Source organism: Carettochelys insculpta, chromosome 3 (assembly GCF_033958435.1).
Source record: "Carettochelys insculpta isolate YL-2023 chromosome 3, ASM3395843v1, whole genome shotgun sequence".
NCBI lineage: Eukaryota > Metazoa > Chordata > Testudines > Carettochelyidae > Carettochelys > Carettochelys insculpta.
In genome coordinates, this window is record NC_134139.1 from 6,145,314 (window position 1) to 6,162,539 (window position 17,226).

The window sequence follows — 17,226 nt, forward strand, 5'->3', positions numbered from 1 at the left end:
ACAGCGCACAGCCTCTGTTGGGTGGGAGGGGGCAGGTCACACCACACAGCCGGTGTCCCGGGGGGGCACGCAGGTCACAGTGCAGTGTCACGGGAGGAGCGGGCCACAGCACAGAGCAGGTGTTGCGGGGGGACGCGAAGGTCACAGCAAAGAGCCAGTATCAAGGAGGGGATGAGTAGGTCACAGGGCACAGCCGGTGACGTGGGGGGGGGGGGGGGGGGGGCTGCAGGTGACACCGCAGAGCCGGTGTCCCAGCGCCTACAGATCCCAGCATGCAACGCCTACGCAGACCGCCTGCCCGGCCGCGCTGCACGCTGGGGGCCGTAGTGGCGGGCGGGCGGGCGAGCGCTCGGCCTGCAGTTGCCGGAGCTGGCTGTTGCCCAGGGGAGGTCTCGCGCGCGGCTGTGGTTGGGCAGGGGGGCGGGGCTCGCTCGCCGGGCGGCTGCGCAGTGCTGCGCCGCCGGGCTGGAGAAGGTTAACTGTTGCGGGCGGCGCCGGGTCAGTTCCGTGTTTACACGCCCACCTCGGGGAGTGAGCGAAGCGCGCGGCGCTGCCCGGGTGCTCATCTCCCAGCCCTTCTAGGCAGTACGAGCTCTCCGGCCCCCCGAGACTTGGGGTCTCCCCGCCGCCCAGCAGGGAGCTCTCCCCTACCCCTCAGGCGCGCAGTAGTGAGGGTGTGCCGGCCCCCTCCTCCCCCGAACGTGGTCTCTCCCGCCCCCCCAGAGCGGGCTGCTGCCCCTCCCCCACTTCAGAGGGGGACTCTCCTGATTTCCAAAGGGGGTGCTGCCCTTCCCTACTAATAACAAGGGTCTCTCCTGCCCGTCCATAGGGGTGCTGCCCTCTTCCCGTGGCAGGAGAGCTCCATCTTCTCTGCCGGACTTGGCAGGGGGTGATCTCCTCCTTGCCCCCCTCCAGCGTCAGTCTCGGATCTACTCCCCCACACCCCCGCGCCCCAGATACACACCTCACCGTGGGTGAGTCTCGCTCCCTTGCTGGGTCGCCCCCTGCGGGATGTTCTCCAGAAGGGGCCATGCCGATGTCAAGAAATCTACACAGAAAGCTCTGGACCCAAAGAAGGACGTCCTAACCCGCCTCAAGCACCTCAAAGCGCTGCTGGGTGAGTCGGGGTCGGGATGGGGAGGCAGCAGGCGAGGCATGCCTGCATCGCGGGGGTAGGATGGGGGGGGGCTTTAATTTCAAGGATGCTGTGGGGAGTGAGGAACTATCAGTTGGCTTGCCAACTACTTTTCCTCCTTCCCACTGGATTATTCCTCGTTCTCCCCAGTGGAAGACTGGGCCCGGTTGTTGTGTCCTGGGGGTAGGCACCAATAAATGGGGAGTGAAAGGTGCCGGAGCAGCTCTGGGTCTGTCACTTCCTGCTACTGTATTCAGTGAATGAATATAGTAGATTTTCATATCTGGCAGCTCCAGTACCAGGAGGTTGCCGAATATTCAGATATTCTGGATAATAGAGAGGTGTACTTAACAATGCATAAAACAAGATTAGATATTAAGAAACAAAGAAAATGTATGCAGAGTACTTTGTTTACCAACAACTGTAGTATTGTACATTGTAAATTTATACTGTATTTGCTGTATTTATTTTTATTTACATTTATTATACTATACTTATGGAGAACTTACCTAACATTTATTTATGGGTAAAATGCCTGTTATCTAAGAGTTTCAGATAATAGTATGCTGGATATGAAAGAGTTTACTGTACAAGGCTGAAATGCAGTTACTCTGGTTCAGGGCATGGTTTGTGCAAGACGATGGACTGCTATTCTCCACCTCCGAAGATACCCTTACATAGCATTTTTGATGTATTTATTTCTGTTATGGTGGCATCTAAAGGCCCCAAATCAGGAATCCATCTTGATATAGGCTCTGAACACACATGTACCACGAAGACTGACCGGTACAGGTTATAGTCTTAGCATGAAGATGAAAAACAACTCATGGATGCCAGAAAAAGACTCAAGAGGGTAAGTCAGTGGTCACTTCACTGTCTTTCAACACAAGAGGGAGTTAGTTTTAAAAACTTCCTTGAAATCTTATTATTTATTACTATATAAGAATTGAGGAAAACCTTTTTCCAAATAAAATTCCCTGACCAGGTTTAGGGCAGAACTCCATGTCACTTTGTGTTTAATTGTAAATGCGGCAGCTTTTACTGTTATGATTAAAGTCTCTTACGTAAGCTTAAGCCAATATTTTAAATTCTATAAAGATAGAAGGAAATGGTTGCTTTAGAAAATCAAAGTTAATGATGTCTTAACTATAGTCCTATACTGTGAGGATAAAAGGACACAATAGGATGGGTAAAGTCTTTCAGAATTTCCCAGGAAATGCAGCAAGACTTTATCTGAACGAAGTGACATATAAATCACTTATTCAAATCACTTAATGACAGTTTCATGGAATATTTATTTTTATACTTAGCTAACTTGTGAGAGTATTATGTGAACATGGTTTAGGAGGTGACTGACAGAATGACAGGGTTAATAAAACTTGAAGGCTTCTTAAAATTACCTTATTCTAAACACAGAAATTTAAAATGAAATATGAATTGGTAACCTGCATTAAGGCCTTAACTTACTATAATCTATCAAAATAATTTAAATTTAAATAAAAATATTCAAGCAGTACATGTTTGTGGCCAATATTTTAAATAGGAAATCAAACCACTGAACTGGTGGCTAAGTACCTGGAACCAGCAGTTGCCGAAGTGGTAAAACATGCTTTTGATAGCAGTAGCTTGTTTGTAGCTGCAGAGAGAATTTTTTCTGTATTTCTGCGTATTGAACTAAGTTAGTTTAGTGGCAAGTTCATTCAAAATTATGACATGAATTTAAAAAGTGGAAAAAGCTCATTTTCCTGTTCTAGTATATTAATAGCAAAGAGGCGGGAGAGGATATCTATTAGTTCAAAAATCTTGAAGGATAAGACAACCAGCAACAATTAGTTCAATTCATTATAGCTATTTCATTCTTTAATAAACATGTTAACTTTAAGTATAAAATATGTTTTGATTAACTACTTTTTTGCTTCAGTACCCAGCATTTTAAGGTTCTTTTATTTAAAGAACCAATTTTAAAATAGTTTTGTGCATTTTTGTGTTCCAGTTGCCTTTCCAAATCTAGCTTGATTCAGATAATAAATAAAAAACTTATTTCAGATAATGTCATTGTCCATTTTCTAACATAGCATAAATATAAAAAAGTAAGAATCTGAATAAATGTGTATTAAGCTGTGTAGTTGCTTAAATGTTTATAGATTTAATGTACCATTTTGTTAAGCAAAATATCAAATTTCAAGAAGATGTTAGCTTCACATGAACATATTGTAATAGTTACACCTGTCAATAAGAATCAATTTTATTTAGGAAAATAGCTGAAAATACAGATACAATAGAATCAGGTCAACATTTGTCAGTAGGCACGTACACTACAAATTCTAGGCACACAAGTGCAGTTAGCAAAACTAACCTCTCTTGAGGAACCGTCTTGCTTACCCATGCAGCCAGCCCACTTGCTAGCCTGGGTTGCCCGTCATTAGGATATTCATTATGGGATTTCCTCAGTTTCTCCTGGTAAAGCTGTTCCATACTGGATGAATGAGTGATTGCAACAGGATTCCAGTGAGTGCCCTAACCACGTGACTACATGTTTAATCTTTTCCATCCAATTATTGTGAATAAATACTTGAATGAGGTTGTAGCCTGGTGGCAAGGGTACCCCCTGTACAGATGAGAGGCCTGTGGTCTGAGCCTGCTGCTCCAATTACTTTTGTAAATGATTTATCTACAGTGGAGTAATTTCTGCATGAGACTATCATATAACTCAGCTGTTCAGAGTACTGGCCTGAAAGTTGAGAGATCCCTGTTCACAATCCTTCCTTGCCAAGTTCTCTCTTTGCGTCAGGAAGGAAATGAACCTGGATCTCGGCTATCTCAGACAAATGTGCTTTATCCACTGGATTAAAAGCTAAAGGTTGTCACTACCTCTGTCTTGCCTGGGTGAGGCAAGACAGCTAACTTCTTCCTCCTTAGAAACTACTTAATTGCTTGACTGTACATGACAGGCCCATTGCTTATGGGTCACTAAGAGAGCCAAGTATCAGAGGGGTAGCTGAGTTAGTCTGTATCTTAAAAACAACAGGAATTCCTGAGGCACCTTACAGACTAACAGATATTTTGGAGCATAGGCTTTTGTGGGCAAAGACCCTCTTCGTCAGACGCATCAGACGAAGCGGGTCTTTGCCCACAAAAGCTTATAGACTAACATATATTTTGGAGCATAAGGTGCTGCAGGACTTCTTGTTGTTTTTTTTAAGTAGAGAGAGGTGGTTCTTTGCAGCCTGGAATTAGTCACTGAGTCACAGTGCTCAGCATTATAATGCCCAAGTTCATTTTGGTCCCAGGCCTTAAACTCTTTGTTCTGTTTTTGTTTTTTCAAAATGGGACAATGGATATGTATATTACGGAAAGGAAGCATTTTAGTAGGGAATAATTTTACTCTGTAGTTTAACTTCTGAAAAGTAGCTGCCCGATGATGAGTGATGAAAATATTTTCTCTCATTGACCGAACATTTTCAATTCCTTCAACATTTTACTATTCCTGATGTTGAAAACTGATTTTTCATGAGCCAGTATAAAAATATAGTCATGTTTCTAATGTGTGGGGGTGTGGTTGTATCGGGGAGAGCACAGGACACAAAAGAATAACAGCCAGCTTGCAAACTTTTTTAAAGAAGAATTGTATTTAAAATATTTTAAACTTTCTCTATATATGACAATTAACACTATAATTTAATATAAATTACTTCGATTTTCTTTTGGGAGTCACAAAAGGGGTCATTCTTAACAGACTGTTTGTGTCCTTACCTATGGCAAATGTGTGCTCTCTTTGTAATATGGCTGCACAGAGTGGCAGCCCAGAAGCCTGATCTGTATGTTCTAAGGGTGGGCAATGATTTTTTTGAAGAGGGGTCGCTCCATGAATTTTGGAACTTGTGGGCTGGCTCTGGGTTTGAAGAAGGGGTAGGGCTGAGGATAACAGAGAGTATGAGTAAGAAAGAGAGAAACTTTGGGAGAGAGACTTTGTGACACTGAGGCTACATTTACACAAAGAGGAAAATTCTTATTTAAGGCAGTTATCTCGATTGTACCCAGCGATAGTCTTCACTGTAAATACTATTAGCTTGATTTAGGGAGCACTAATATTGATATCACAATGTTGTTGGAACTGGGTGGGAGTAGTGTCAAATTCGAATGAAGGCTAGTGTGGAAGCGCCATTTCTTTGAATCGAATTCATTAGCTTCTAGGCTGACTGGCACTGCTGCACCTGGTTCCTGGCTCCCCACTACTTGGGGAGCTGGGAAACTGACAAGCACAGCAGCCCTGGTCAGTTTCCTGGCTCCTGCAAATGGTGGGAGCTGGGAAACTGACAGTGCTGCTGCACCTGCCATTCATGGGAGCCAGGAAGCTGACCAGCACAACGCCTGGCTCACGGGAGCTGGGAGCCAGGTGCTTCGCTGGTCAATTTCTCTGGTCCCCTAAGCTGCAAGGACTCAGGAACCAGGCAGCAGGGTGAGCACTGCCAGTGGTGGGGGTGCAGCAGGGCCTGGGGGAAGGGCACAGAATGTGGGGTTGAGGGAAATGTGGGACAGGTTCCCACAATGCACTGCTGCAACAGTTGAAGTTTGGCCTGACTGGTGAGGCAGCACTAAGTTGATTTTGGGGGACTTAGTGGGAAATGAGGGTACCCAACATCAAATTTATGAAACCCACCACCATAAAACTGAATTTAATAAAATCAAATTTATCTGGTAGTGTAGGCGTAGCCTGAGTGTGTGCTGCAGTGTGTGTGTGGCACAAACTGGGTATGTATGACAGTGACACAGGCTTTGTCTACACTAAGCCTGTCCATTTGAAAGGGGGATGTTAATGAGACTTTGGGATATGCTAATGAGACACTGCAATGAATATGCGGAACCTCATTAGTATAATGCCATTTGTGGCACTTTGAAAGTGCTGCTTTTGATCATGCGTGGCTTGTCTACATGGGGGTCCTTTTCGAAAGGACCCCACACACATCAAAATCGCTGTGTGGGGTCCTTTCAAAAAGGACTGCATGTAGACGAGCCACACGCAATCAAAAGCGGCACTTTTGAAGTGCCGCAGCTGGCATTCTGCTAATGAGGCACTGTATATTCATTGCAGCACCTCATTAGCATCTCCCTTTTGAAGGATGGGGAGGGCCAGTGTAGACACGGCCACAATGTGTGCGCACTGGCTGCTGTTGAGTAAGTTTCTGAGAGAAGCCTCCCTCTGTCTCTTAAAGAGAAGTCTGTCCTGCTCTGTCGTCTCCCCAAGTACCTGCTTTGTGGTCCTGAGTCACTGACTATCCATGCTTCAGATTGAAGCAGCTCCACTGTGTGTACCCCTCTTCCTGATCCCTGCTCTGCAGAGATGGGGTAGAGGGGCAGGGAAACACCCTGACTTTGGGACTACTTTCAACCCCCTGCTCCTCTGTGCAGCTCGCAGGAGAGTCCTAGGAGCAGCTCAGCTGCAAAACAAGGTAGCAGGGAAGGGCAGCTGAGCACCTGCTGCTGGCTAGAATTATGCACACTGTGCTAATCAGCTGGGTGGGCTGCAGAGAAATGCTTGGTGGGCGAATCCAGCCTCCAGGTGTGATTTTTGCCCACCTCTACTCTAGTCCTAAATCTAGGCCACATCAATGAAAGGTAGATCTGTTTTTAGCTGTGAGCTGTGATTTGCACAGGCAAAGAGTCCCCCTATCTTCCTCTGACTGTTTGCCTCTCAGTAAACTGCAACAGAAGATTTTATCAAAACAAAAAGCAGTCAAGTAGCACTTTAAAGACTAACAAAATAATTTATTAGGTGAGCTTTTGTGGGACAGACCCACTTCTTCAGACCATGACCAGACCAGACCAGACTCAATATTTAAGGCACAGAGAACCAAAAACAGTAATCAAGGAGGACAAATCCAGAAAAAAATGATTAAGGTGAGCACTCTCTGATTTGCTCACCTTGATCATTTTTTTTCCTGATTTGTCCTCCTTGATTACTGTTTTTGGTTCTCTGTGCCTTAAATATTGAGTCTGTTCTGGTATGGCTATGGTCTGAAGAAGTGGGTCTGTCCCACAAAAGCTCACCTAATAAATTATTTTGTTAGTCTTTAAAGTGCTACTTGACTGCTTTTTGTTTTGATAGTATATAGACTAGCATGGCTCCCTCTCTGTTACTATTCAGAAGATTTTATGTAAGGGATTTGCATAGGAAACAATGTGTGATTATATCTTTAAAGGGCACTTAGGCTTCTGATTCAGTGAAATGGTAGAAACACCACCCTTTTGGTAATCTGTGATAGAAGATGAATTTTAGGATTTTTTCCAGTCCTCAGCAAGCTTTCAGTGGGTACTAGATATCAAGGTTTTAGCTACAGAGAGCCTAAACTGTACTTTGTCTGGGGAGGGTTGAGTGATCGCATTGCCCTGATCAAATAATTCCTCCATGTCCATACTATGAAATTTAATGAAGACAATTTAAAGATATTAATACTTTCCTATCATAATTTATCTATTTTTAAGCTTTGATTGTGACAAAAATACTATGTGATTATGGATCACAAGGTGGTCCATGAAACAATCTTTGATGCAGCCTTTCGAAAATTTTGAAAATGCCTTTGCTTAGTGGAAACATAAGAGTCCGTATTGTGTTGTATTACATTATTAGACTTCTAGTTGCCCACCGCAGTGCTATCTGAGCACGCTCTTCATAGAATTGATGAAACATCTGCATGGATTATGCAGTAAAAACTTCAACCATTTTCTAGGAAACTAGGGCCTGGTCTACACTAGAAAATTAGTTGAGTTTAACTATGTTGAGGTATGCAAAAATTCACACCTGCGTGGTGGCTGTAAACTACCCTAACTCCCCATTTAGGCAGTGCTAGATTGAGTGAGGAATTCATCTGGTGGCCTTGCTATCACCTCTCAGGATGGTGCCAACTGGAGAACTTCTCTTGTCAGCAAGGTAGAGTTTGAAGTGTAGATATATTGTAAGGACAAATTGTGCTTTCTACAGTGATAGTGGGCAGTGTGTTTAGAAAGTAAGATGACAATCTTACACCATTGTCTAAGCAGAGCTCTAGAATCAAGCTTGCACATTAGCAGCAACAAAATTCCAGTTTTTAAAATGTACTGTCCATGGGTCCTTCAGACTTCACTGAATGATAACCTTTATATTCCTGGACAAAGCAGATGCAGTGGAGGGAAGTAGAAGAGTGCTGTCTAAGACAGGTAAATAGGTTGTTTAGGATGGTAAGTTGGTCATTCTTCTAACAAAAAAAACCCCAACATCTCCCCTCCCTCCCCACCCCCCCAAAAAAAACCCCTTTGTATATAAAAGGACTATGTAAGGTTTCCTTGGCTTCTGTATTTTATGTACTAGAACTTTGTATGTTAGCTATGAACACAGTATGTGCTTTTGTTTGAATCATAATCTCCACCCATTCCTAAAGAGAAAAGTCCATAAATAGTGCATGTGGGGGGTAGTGATTTAATTTTAACAGGGATTTGTGCTTTCCAGCCAACCCTTAACTTTTTCAAGTTGCAGATATGTAAAACAAAAACACAAAGAAAATTAGGTTCCAGAAGTCATGGTAAAAACACAATTTCTGAAATGACCTGCTTTTTATTAAAAAACAGCACTGTTAGATATTTAACGCTTTGTTTTTAAATCATTGTTTTGGAATATTCATAATCAGTAATTTGAAATTTTAGGAATCTGTTTTGTTATAACTACCTAGGTGAATGTTTTGTGAAAGTGTCTTGCAAAAGCATTAAGAAAATAGCCTCACAAAGCTTTCAGTCTCTAAAATTACCTGCTTTCTATCCCCCCACAATGAAAAACCTTTTTTTTTAAGTGAGTGGGTAATTTTTATTAATGCTTACTGCTCAGCTCACCGGATTCAGGAAGGTAAGAGAGATCCTGGATGACTGGAAAAAGGCAAACATAGTGCCCAGCTTTAAAAAAGGAAAGAAGGACAATCTAGGGTACTATAGGCCGGTCAGCCTTACCTCAATCCCTGGGAAAATAATGGAGGGGATCCTCAAGGAATCCATTTTGGAGCACTTGGAAGAGGGGAAAGTGATCAAACGTAGCCAACATGGATTCACCGGGGCAAGTCCTGCCTGACCAATCTGATTAGCTTCTATGATGAGGTAGCAGACTCTGTGAACATGGGGAAGTCAGTGGATGTGATATACCTTGATTTCAGCAAAGCTTTTGATATGGTCTCCCACAACATTCTTGCCCCTAAGTTAAGGAAATATGGTTTGGATCCATGGACTATAAGATGGATAGAAAGCTGGCTTGACAGTCGGGCCCAATGGATGGTGGTCAGTGGCTCAACATCTGGATGGCAGTTGATTTCAAGTGGAGTGCTGCAAGGCTTGATTCTGGGGCTGGTTTTGTTCAACACCTTTATTAATGACCTGGATGAGGGACTCATTTGCACCCTCAGCAAGTTTGTGGCTGACGCAAAGGTAGATAGGATCCAGGGTGACCTGGGTAAACTGGAGGATTGAGCCAAAAGAAATCTGATGAGGTTCAACAAGGAGAAGTGTAGACTCCTGCACTTGGGACAGAAGAATCCCAAGCATTGTTATAGTGTGGGGACTAACTGGCTAAGCAGCAGTACAGCGGAAAAGCACCTAGGGGTTATGGTGGATGAAAGGCTGGATACGAGTAAACAGTGTGCCCTTGTAGCCAAAAAGGCTAATGGCATATTAGGGTGCATTAGGAGGAGCATTCGAGCAGGTCTAGAGAACTGGTTGTTCCCCTTTTTTCGGCAGTGGTGAGGCCACACATCTGGAATACTGTGTCCACTGTTGGGGGCGGGGGGGGGGCAGCATAAAAAGAATGTGGATGTGCTGAAGCTGGTTGAGCAGAGGGCGACAAAAATGATTGAGGATGGAGCACATGACCTATGAGGAGAGGCTGAGGGATTTGGGCTTATTTAATTTGCAGATGAGAAGACTGCTATTAATTCACCCCTCAGCCTTCAACTTCCTGAAGGGGACCTCTAAAGAGGACGGAGAGAAACTGTGCTCAGTGGTGTCAGATAGCAGAACAAGGAACAATGGTCTGAAGTTACAGAAGGAGAGGAGTAGGCTGGCTATTAGGAGAAACTACTTCACCAGGAGGGAGGTGAAGCACTGGAATGCACTGCCTAGAGAGGTGGTGGATTCTCCATCCTTAGAGGTTTTTAAGTCCCGGCTTAGCAAGATCCTGGCTGGGATGACTTAGTTTGGGTTGCTCCTGCTTGAAGCAGGGGGCTGGACTAGATGACCTCCTGAGGTCCCTTCCAGCCCTATGATGCTATGCTTGTATGAACATCTATTCCAGGCTGTATGTACACTCAAACTGTGGGATTTGTTTTGGCTTGTAGGTGTGCACATGTCATGAGTGAATACTTGTTCTGTTTCACTACTCTCCATTCTTCTGAGCCATCAAGGTGTTGAAACTTACTTGAGTACTCCTAGAGAAGGATTCAGAGCCCTTCTGCCTTTCCTTGGAAATGGTAGGCAGAGCAGGTGGCAAAATATGCACATTATTGTGACAGTGCTCCAGTAAACCAAAACAAAGATGGTACAAAAAGTATATTTACAAGTATGCAGGAATTCATATTGGACCTTTTCAATGGCAGTGCTTCATGTGAGGGAATATTTCCTTTCTTAGCTTAGTAGACACAGGCTAAGACTGGAGGTCAGAGATAAGAGTCAGGAGGCAAGTATTAGGGTCAGGCTGTGATTAAAGATCAAGAGATCAGCTGAGGTCTGGAGTCACAGCAGACCCAAAATCTGTAGTATTCCCTAACATCTTCCAGGGGCATTCTCCAAAGTTAAACAGGATGGTTGGTGAATTAGGACCGCAAGGTACTGTGTGGGTCCATTAGATACTACTTCCTGTGGCACTTACTTTCCACAGTGCTCCCTGGCTGTGATTGCAGTGTGGAAAAATATACATCTCTCTTCACTTTGGGCTGATTAGCTCCTGTATTCAGCATATTCAAGCTTTCTAACAGCAACTGATCCTTCCTTAGCTTTCCACTCTTGTTAGGTAAGTCTGAAAATGTCCAAAATTTACATGTAGTGAGAGAGAGAGAACCCTCTAAAAATCAAAGGAAATGGAGCTGTCAGGTATTTTTAGTCCCATTTAATTACTTCATTCTTTTTCCCCCCATTTCTTCCTTTGCTTCAAAGTGTCCTAAGATAAGTACAGTATCACACAAAGTATTTGTGTTAACACTATTCATATTATCAGAATTCTCCACAGTCTTCCTCTTTCACTTCTGAAATGCAGTGTACGTGAAAACCTACTGTAGGTTTTCTGGAGAGGAGAGCCTTGCTGACCAGAAGGGAAGTGAAAGGATATAATCAGAGAGAGAAAACAGAGTGATGGGAAGGGCTTGGGGAAAGGAGACAATTAGGTGGTATTCTAAATAAATTTGCTTGATCCCATTGCAGTATATATTGTGCCATTCTATCACTAACCATGGACATTGGGCCTCTTTGCAGAATCCCAGCCAAAAGTACTGAATGACAAAGTCTCTTTGAAGGACACTAGAGGAAGATATCAAACGTTTCAAGATCACGTGTCATTTGCTAGATAGGAGTTGTTCAGTTCTGGGCTTTTAGATGTTCACCATTTGTCGAAAATAATTTGGAGGGTATTTTTTTAAATGTGCAATTTTAGCATCAGGAGCCACAAAGAAGTCCTTAAAGAGCCACATGTGGCTCCAGAGCTGCAGGTTGCAGACCCCTGGGCTTGGAGAGTCTTAAGTTTAGCTAATAACTATGTCTCCTTTTTCATATTTTTAAGTACCGCAAGCAAGCAAAGTAAAATTAGGAAAAAATAGCACTGCATACATGTAACACAAATACAAATCCAGCTTTGAATACTCAGTTTTCCAGGTACATAAGCACAATAGCATACAGTGAAGTAGTCAGGGAAAAAAATAGAAGGAAAACAAGTGAACCAGGAATAAAATTGTCTTCTCTGGCTCTTAGCTGATTTAAGAGCCTAGTGTCCCTTTTTAGTTCTTGTTGGCGCAACGAGAACTTTCCAGGAAATTCACCCTTCCATAAACTGATTGCAGGGCATCTTGCTCTACTAAAGCTTTTAAGCCTAAAAGGTAGAGAAAGAGAGAGAGGTTGAGTTACCATCTTACAGTTGATTTAATTTTTGTCGGGACATTTAGGGGGAGAAAAACATTTAAAAGTGTGTTTAATAGTTCAGAATGGCAGCCAGAAGCACCGTTCATATGAAAGAGTTTTTTAGAAGAAGTTTCCACTAATTCATTTTCGTCAACAGGAGTCATAGTATAGGAAAAGATCCAGACATATTCATCATATTTATCCTTGTGTTCTACTGGTAAAAAGTGTGGAAGATACCAATGTTCTTGAACATTTGGTGAGAGATTGTCCTAAAATTCCCCATTGTGGCTAAGGCTCAGGAAGTCCTCTGTTCACCAAACAAATATGGGAAGGATAGTTGCAGTACAAGTTTTCCCTCACTACCCTTCAGGTTCTCCTAAGTTTTTTTTTTTTTGAAAGGATCACTTCTGTTGCAGGGAATAGCTTAGGCTGCTTCTACACTTGCACTCTCCCGTCAGAGGGGGCATGATAATGAGGCAATTCAAAACAGGCTAAGAAAGCGCTAACTTGTGTATTCAGCACCTCATTAGCATAATGGTGGCTGCACGAATTTCAAAGTGCAGACTTCGAATTGCAGATTGGCAGTGAAGATGGGGGCAGCTTTGAAATAAGTGCCCTGCTTCAACATTCCCTTACTGGGGAAAACACTGGTTTAACAATAATACAATAATAATATAAAGGTTAATTACTGTTTTATATATCACAAGTCAGTAAATTCATCGACTAGTGCTTTAAAGTTGAAGGAGGTAGTAGTAACAGGAATTTAAGTTTTTGAAGTGATGAAAACAATCCTCTCTTCTTGGCCTCCCTTTACTCCCCGACTCTGCAGGGCTCAGCGGGCTGGGAAGGAACAGTGAAGTGCCATGTGGTGAGTGCAGGAGGCAATTCCTTGTGGTTGTGGCTGTGGACAGCCTCTGCCTTGGGGAGGGGGCGGAGGTGGATGAGGGTGGAGCAGGGAATGGTGGCTGCGGGTGCAGAGCGGGGAAGGATCAGGTAGCACTAATGCACCCCTCAGACCCCCTTGTGTAAAGCCTGTGTGTGTATGTGTGCTGGCTTCTGGTAGGTACGTTTTTGAGGCTTGGTCTACGCTAGGCAGGTAAGTTGATTTCAGATACAGTCTTCCCCCGCCTTACAAGGGTAATTTGTTCCTGAAAAACTCCTCTTAGGGCAGAGAGGAAGCCGTGCTAGTCTATACACTATCAAAACAAAAAGCAGTCAAGAAGTGGCACTTTTACTTCATTCCTCAGGATACTTCAACCACAATAACAGTAGCTCTACCAACAACATTGTTAACCTTTCAAACTACCAACTCAGCCCAGCAGAGGAGTCTCTCTTATCCCTGGGTCTTTCCTTCTGTCCTACCTCGTCCACGAACTTAATACAATTCTGTGGTGATCTTGAAGCCTTCTTTCGCCGCCTCCGTCTAAAGGAATTTTTCCAACACACCTATGAACAACAGTCCGACTCTCTCGCCCCCCCCCCCACCAACAACAAAAGAAGAAGAACTCTATGTGGACTCCCCCTGAGGGTCGTAGTGGAAGTCTGGACTTCTACGTACAGTGCTTCCGCAACCGTGCTCAGGCTGACATTATACACAAACAATGCCAAATGAGACATAATCTGAACTATGCTGAATGCCATGCTGTCCAGAGTCTCAAAAATAACCCAGACATTGTAATCAAACCAGCTGACAAAGGGGGTGCTGTTGTCATCCTGAATAGGTCAGACTATGAACGGGAGGCAGCCAGACAACTCTCCAACACCACATTTTACAGACCTCTCTCCGCTGATCCCACTTTGGAATTTCAAAGGAAATTACAACAACTACTGAAGGAACTCCCTGCTGCTACTCGGGACCTCATTAACTCAGACACACCATCTGAGCCGCAGCCTGGATTATTCTACTTACTTCCCAAAATCCACAAACCTGGAAACTCTGGACACCCTATCATTTCGGGTATTGGCACCCTTACCACCGGACTATCCAGTTACGTGGACTCCCTCCTCAAACCCTATGCCACCAACACTCCCAGCTATATCCGAGATACCATTTTGCTAGTCTTTAACGTGCTAATTGACTGCTTTTTGTTTCCTCTTAGGGCGAATTCTGGTAAGTTGAAAATGTAATTACCATTAATTTCAATGGGAAAAAATTGCGTGCGTTCCTGAGCCCCAAAATTTACACACATTCATGCTAAAACAACACCAAATCCCAGTAAAATTAACGCAGTTGCTTCAATAGTGAACATTAGTTATCATAACACAACCTAACAAGGCATTTTCCCTTCATTAATTACTCTACAATATGTCTGTTTACCTGCAGAGACAGGGGAATGGAAATCGAAGAGTGCCTGGGAGGGGGGTGCAAAGCTGGGTAGCTGCCCATAGCCACAGAAGTGGGGCTGGTGCAAGGGGGTGGCAGGGCAGAGCAGGGCATGAGAAGGCAGCCCGGCCTGAGCACAGCTTAGGTTAAGTGGGGAAGGGACAGTGTCGGGCTGGCTGCATGGGGAGCTAGGCAGGCACAGGAGGCCACCAGTTGGCAAGGGGTGATGCCTTCCTTGTGCAGGGCTGCGTGGCAGAGAGGCCCCACCAGCAGCGGCTGAGGCACTAAATGCAAAGGAACACCACAGGCAGCAAGCGGTGCCCAGCTGGCAGTGGCTGGCAGTGGCAGCCCCCTAGCCGCCCGGGGAGTGAGCAGCAGGGACGGGTCCGGGATGGGCTGTGCGCCTAGCCGCCACGTCTCGCAGGAGCACCTGGGAGCCCACAGCCACCAGCTGGGCCTGGGCACGCCACTGCTGCAGAGCTGAGGCGGAGACCCAGACCAGACACAGGTAAAGGCTGGGCTGGGGGCTCTGGGAAACTGCCGCTGGGCGCTGCGGAGAGACATGCCAGGCGGGGTGCAGCTGCAGGCAGCCTTTGCCTGGAGCCTCAGCCTTTCTCCTGCTGCAGGGCGTCCGCATCCCGCTGAGGCGCACGAAATTGAAACTGGTCCTTGTAAATTTGAGGAAATGCCTCATAAGACGAGGTAGGGGTTTTAAATCAAACTCCTTGTAAACTTGAATTCTCATAACCCGAATGGGTGTATCTCGGGGTATGACTGTATGCAATTCTAGCTACCCTATGGCAGTTGGGTACTTAGAATCAACATATTTGAAATCAACTTACCTGACTGTCTTCACTGTGGGGAGGTCAACGGGCGCCTTTCTCCTGTCAACCTGCCTTACTCCTCACGATAGCAAGGAGTACAAGGGTCGACTGTCAACTCCAGACAGATTGACATCCCACATCTCTACCAGACACATGAAGTAGAACCCCAGAAGATTGACCCTGACTGGTTCAGTCTTCTTGGAAGTGTAGAAGTGCCCTGAGAGATGCCATGTGCAGTCTCTTTAAGACAAGGAAAGCTGTGCTGCTCAATTTTCTTCTCCCTCCCACACTCTGCAGAGATGGGGTGTATGGGGCAGGAACAGTGAGAGAGCTAGCTGCTGGAGAAATCTTAGCCACAGTGCACTGCCTCTTGAGACAGACACTCATCTCAATTGCTCACCGTACTTCAGACTGGAGCAGCTCTGTAGTGTACCCCTCTAACGCTGGCTTGGCAGGAGGAAGCCCTGACTTCTGCACAGGTAGTAGGAGGGTCAAGAGAGCAGTTCTACTATAGGTTAGAGCAAGGTTTGTAGAGGAGCAGCTGAACGCCTTCTGCCAGAATGCTCTGATAATCAGCTGACTGGGTGGGTAGAAATGCTGAGCTGGTGGGATTTTGCTAAACCCTGCACCAAAAGTTAATAGACATTATTGACAGTGGTGGTGCTTCATTTGGTTAAGAAAGCTTCATTAGAAAGATATGGAAGCCCCTACTTCCCTGGGGCTTCCAACTTGTGTTGGAACAGAAAGGCAAGATTGAGATCTGAAGTTCTGCCATCAGACAAGCCTCATATATCTGGCTTACTGTGTATTCATTTCTTTCTTTGCTCTTGTCTCCCGATCTGAGAGGTCCATTCAGCAGTGTAAGATTTCTCCTGTGCTTGTAGAATCTGTCTCTGTATTCCTTTCATTGCTGTGTGGAGGAGGTCAAATGTTTTTTCGCTGGGTATAATTAAATAAGGAAATTCAGAGATCTACTACACATGATTTTCCAGAATTTTTTTCAGTTGATCATTTGTACCAGGAACTGACAGCAGAATTTCAACAGAACCTTAATTTTACTTGAACTGACTGTTATTCCTGCATGGTAATGGAGAGGTAACCATGTTAGTCTGTACTCCAACAAAACAAAGCATCAGAAATGTAGCACTTCAAAGACTAACAACATGATTTATTTGGTGATGAGCTTTCGTGGGACAGACCCACTTCTTCAGATCAATTTATTTCTAATAGAGACTGACATAAGTACAGAGGACCAAAAAGAAAAAATATTGCAATAAAAACTGACAAATCAAACAGGATAGAAGGAACGGGGTGACGGGGCTGGGGGGTGGGGGTGTTAATTGTCCTGCCTGACATTAAAGGAAGGGAAGCAGTCCTTGTAATGCATGAGGTAGTTGATGCCTCTGTTCATACTGCGGGTAATGTGTCGAATTTAAATGTCTACTCTAACTCAAAAAGCTCATGCTCCTGCAGTAAAAGGAGTGTATTGCTGTTGAATGCCCTTTTGACTTTTTGTCATTCAAAGTTGTAGATTGTTTCTTTGTGTTCTGCAAGAGAATTTTAGCAACCAAATAGTTTGGAAGGAAGAGGATGTAGCTATAAAAATGTATGCTTATCTCAGAAAAACAGTACAAATGAGTGGTTATCTACCCCCTTGTTAATGAGTTTATTTTTTGATTAGGCATTCCATCCCTCACTCTATCATGAATAGAAGGGAGAGTGTTTATGATCTCATCTCTTTTATGTGAAAGCCTATAAATAGAAGCTTTGTATTCTGTTTTTACAGAAGGCATTCAGAGAGAGGGGGGAAAAAACCATTTAGTTCAGGC

The 17,226-nt window shown here is 44.4% G+C and overlaps 1 protein-coding gene across 3 annotated transcripts in view; it reads left to right on the forward strand.

Moving 5' to 3' along the window:
- The first annotated feature begins 549 nt into the window (after nt 1–549).
- Nucleotides 550–17,226, forward strand: part of RALGAPA2 (Ral GTPase activating protein catalytic subunit alpha 2) — a 377,942-nt gene continuing 361,265 nt past the window's right edge. For 2 of the 3 annotated variants that reach the window (XM_074989296.1, XM_074989298.1), the window contains exon 1: nt 550–1,117. In XM_074989296.1, the coding sequence (XP_074845397.1) occupies nt 1,012–1,117 (106 nt within the window). In that variant the 5' untranslated portion in view covers nt 550–1,011. The remainder of the gene's footprint in view (nt 1,118–17,226) is intronic. The other variant, XM_074989297.1, reaches the window with a different exon arrangement.